Genomic DNA, 4,532 nt, shown 5'->3' with positions numbered 1-4,532 from the left:
AAATGGTGTCTAAAATATGATATTAATATACCCGCCGCAACACACAGATATCCCCAATAATTGTTTATAAATTTCAATTTCATGGGATCTTTTATGCACCAATCACAATTGTCAAATTTTACACAATCAGGTTTTTTTTGCTTATCGGAGTAATTCATGATATTTTAATGTCAAATTTTACACAATCAGGTTTTATGCTTATCGGAGTAATTCATGATATTTTAATGTTATACAAATATATTGTGTCGTAGCTAACACCTACGAGGGCTAGACTATTAGTCTTGTATTTGAGATTGGGTAGGTTGTCATAGGCTATTTTCAATAATAAGAATGAAAAAATGTCTTCTTGTCTTTCACATATACGTTGATCGATAAAGAATATTCGCCACATTGACAATAGTTCAATGTTGCATTTACAATCCAATGCATGATAAATGCAGTACTATCATGCAGTACATCTTGTTCTGTTCTATCATATAATACGTAACAAGCGGTAAAAAAAATCATAGCTAACCAAGACATTGTCAGCTCGAATCGGCTGTGGTTGAGATTTCACAAAACACTATACGAAAATGGTACATATACAAAGCACACATCAATCCAACTCGAGGTTTGGGTTCCTATTTCTTTTCTACAACACACGTTTATTTTCTTACGAGTTACACACATTCTACTAAAACCTACCTTGGTGTGATCAAATGTAATATTTTTGTACAATTTACCTCGCGAAGGAATAACTTCTCGTATCTTTAGAAACACCTAATGCAGACTAGACACAAAAAAATTTGTGTATTAGATAGTCATTTAATTTTAACAAGTGAACAAGTACAGATAGATAATCTAATATTATTTAATTTTAACAAGTGAACAAGTACAGATAGATAATCTAATATTATGTTTGGCGTGCATTGGACTATGACTAGTATCATGTCAAGGGGGGCAAAAAAATGCAGCTTTTGTCCCACCTTTTTGGATGGGACAAAAAGTTGTACTTTTTACCCAACTTTTTAGATGGGACAAAAAGTTCTCTTTGACATTGATCTGAATCTCAGTCAAATGCAGGTCAAACACAGTACAAGTTGTTTAGTTTTGTGTAACAAATGTAGCCCATGGTTATGATTACCATATTAAGAAGACGCATAGCAGCCGGCCGTGTGAATTTTCTAGCAAAAAGGAAGCAAGGGGATGGTTTACCCTTGCTTGTGCACCATTCTCTTCGGTATTCTGTCTCATAGTAAATATTATCGATATCCTACAAATAAAAAAAAAAATCAGTTCTAAAAAAATAGCATGCCAAAATCTAAGATCGTATTCATTTACTACAAGCTCCTTTTTGTGTGTCACAACCTGTGACAGTGGCAGTGACAGTCTTTTTGTGTGTGACAAACAATGACACTAACAAATGACCGTCTTTTTGGATGTGACAAATAGTGACACTGACAATGACAATGACAGTGGCAGTGACAGTCTTTATGGATGTGACAGACAGTGACGGTGACAGACTGACAGTAAAAGTCATAATGTACCTTAATAGATTGAACGAGCATGGGAGTGGCATCGGCCAATTTATACGTCACAGGATGCCATCCTTGCCTCTCACGGCCTTGTTTGGATGAAATATCCCATGAAGTGTGAGTCAAACTCCTCCTTGTAATTTCTCCTTCAAGTCCTTTATGCTAAATTTATTTATAGAAAAATATATATAAATATATAATTAAAAAAAAATCATAATCCGTCCTATATTAACATAATGGTTTTGTTTTTTATTGCATAACTTAAACTTACAGCAAGGAATGTTGCCACATAATGTTCATCGGGTATGCAATTATGCTCCTTTGAATTGTCAACCGGCTTCAAAAGAAATAAAAATAATTAAATAAATCAACCAATCAAATAAATTAATAAATAAATAACAGAAATAATATATATATACTCACAGTAGGACGATCACGCCAAAACTCTGGGAGTGATTTCCTCTGTATACAAGAAAGAAAATTTTAAAAATCATCATGATTAATTTAATCAAACAAACTACTTTCATTTATTTCTATTATAAGCTATAGCATTGTAATTTTTTTATTTGTATTAAGTTATTGTACTTTAAAAAAATCTTTCCAATTATAACATTGTATAATGTTTTCAATGAAAGTATGTTGCTATTTTTAGCATTTAACACCACTTACTTGACAATGTTGTTGAAACATAGGAAAAACTACATCATCCTTTACAATCATCTCTGCATGCTTTCTTGTTAGAATCACCCACTGAAGGCATAAAAAAAAGTTACTTAAAAAGGAAATTAATTAAACATCAAGTGGAGTTGTTTTGTTAAAAATAGTATTTAACTATTTATTACCTGAGATCCTTTCCTCCAATGATTAACAGGAATCACAGGATCCATCTTAGGATTATATCTTCCCTCCTTTGTATCAGCAAAACTTTTCAAAAAAAATTTATGAGTAAAATTTTCAATGTTATAAATTATAAAAGTTATAATCAAATATTTTTTAACGATTACCTGTCAACAAAGCTAGTTGATGTTGACATGATGTAATCATATGTGTAGCTGAAGTTGTATAAAGGAATGCAACTGAAACAAGATTAAGAAAAGTATAGAAAACATGAAGCCTTTGATATGTAATTGGGTTCTTTAAGTTGTTTAAAAAGATTATATTTTTTTTTTTACCTATCAGAAAGGAAAGAAAATCGTTCATTAGAAGGATCCATGAGTGCATGTTGAAGTAGAATAATCTCTGCTTGTATCATACTTGCTTCTCCCCAATATATCTACAAACACATGTATACTTTGAAGCCTTTCAAACCCTTAAATTAATTGTTACATTAACAAGAAATTGAGGAAGAAGAAGAAGAAGAACCTGTATGCTATTATTGATTTGGCGATTTAAAAAGTAATTGGATCTTGTTGTTAATCTGTTAAGTAGGAAACCAGGTCTTGAATGGACGTAAATTGAAAACCGATTTTCATTCTCTCCCTACAAATTAGGGAAATTTTCTTGAGTGTAAGAACATAACATTTGTATAATTGTATCTTAATTCCCTATAATACCCTTCGAGAATGATTGAATGAATATCATGGATCATGAGAGATTAACATTAATGGTTGTTATGAATCGATTATTTGTATAAATAGGTAATTTAGCTTGAAAATTGACAAAAATAAATCCGAATTTGGTCCAATTGGGATAAAGTCTACTATCGATATTCCAAAAATAGAAAGTTTATATGCAATTCACTGAAGTTTTTCAACCTATTGCAGATACAGACTCATAAATGCCACAGTTGCAGATACAAACAGATTCATAAACAACAATAAGACAAAATTGTCAAAATCTAAGAGCAAAATGGCGCAATACCTCTGTTCGTAAAGAACAGGTGTCTTTTTTTGTTCATGGAAGTAAATTTGTGAAATTTTATAATTCAAAGAGATAAACATTCATTTAATTTCATTACATACAACTATTAATAGAGTTCAGAATTTTCTCAGGTAATAATTGTCTGCAAAACTCAGAAATTTTAATCTCGAACAAAAGGAGTAAGTGGGTGAATTACAGAGCATGTGATTTTCAAATTGAAGATAGAGCTACATTCTTACATGAATGAAAGAAATGTAGTTAATCGAGATGTTAATAATTAACGTACCTGAAAGAATTCATCCCAGACTAGGTCTAGCGGAAGCCGATTTCGTGCTAGGAACAAGAACGCAATTTTAGGTTTTTGAACGAACAGAGGAAAGATCGAAGAAGCACCAATTCGACTGTACTGTGCCTCCATTAACAAAAACGTGGAGAAACAAAATCCCACTAAAAGCAGTGCAAAGATCTTCGTCTTCCATTTATGTCGTATCAATAACTTAGGCGAAATTGGCTTCCGCTTCATTGAACAACAGCAATAGCTTCAACAACTCAACTCTCAGTCAATCAACGTCCTTCTCCCACCATTTCAAACTTCAAGCCACCAAAAATATCTACGCACTCACTTTCAGTCTCCAAGTAATGAACTTTTTCTCGAGATTCCGAAATTCAACCAAGATCAAGATCTAGGACTACAAGCTCTCCAGTTGGGCAAGTTGAAATCCGTGGAAAACTGCACCAATGGCGGCAGAAATGAAGATCGTGAAATCTAGCAAAAAGCTCGTGAGTTGAGCGTCAGCGAGTCGTTGAGATGGAATATTGGAGACGCTAGTGGACCTTATTGAAGACCACCACCAGACGCCATCAATGGAAACCAACCAAGCTCATGGGCGTTGGGTTCGTGACCCGTCTTAATCGAGCGAACCGAAATCGCTTTTAACTTAAAAAGAACAAAGACCTTGTGGGTATTGTCAGGGTACTTTTAGGTATAAGTGTTTGATTAAATTATAAACTTATTTAATATCATATCATTAAATATTTTAGAGTAAAATGCAAATTTGATCCCCATGGTTTACGATTTTATATGGATTGGGTCCCTGAACTTTCAAATTTTGCATAGGACGTCCTAGTCCTAATCAACAGGTTTCATAATGGATTTAA

General features: G+C 32.9%; 1 protein-coding gene across 1 annotated transcript; it reads right to left on the bottom strand.

The window, feature by feature from the left end:
• Positions 1-510: 510 nt before the first annotated feature.
• On the bottom strand, positions 511-4,332 carry LOC145093441 (Core-2/I-branching beta-1,6-N-acetylglucosaminyltransferase family protein). Its single transcript, XM_079031570.1, has 11 exons — positions 3,661-4,332; positions 2,877-2,993; positions 2,687-2,787; positions 2,519-2,590; positions 2,357-2,438; positions 2,184-2,264; positions 1,938-1,976; positions 1,786-1,851; positions 1,527-1,676; positions 1,124-1,252; positions 511-769 (listed from the first exon to the last, which is right to left on the bottom strand). Exons 1-11 carry the CDS (start codon positions 3,895-3,897, stop codon positions 719-721), a joined length of 1,125 nt encoding a protein of 374 aa, XP_078887696.1. The 5' UTR covers positions 3,898-4,332; the 3' UTR covers positions 511-718.
• Positions 4,333-4,532: the final 200 nt, after the last annotated feature.

Source organism: Lactuca serriola, chromosome 3 (genome assembly GCF_051521515.1).
Source record: "Lactuca serriola cultivar US96UC23 chromosome 3, Lser_US96UC23_V15, whole genome shotgun sequence".
Lineage (NCBI taxonomy): Eukaryota > Viridiplantae > Streptophyta > Magnoliopsida > Asterales > Asteraceae > Lactuca > Lactuca serriola.
This window is presented reverse-complemented; position numbering and strand designations above follow the sequence as displayed.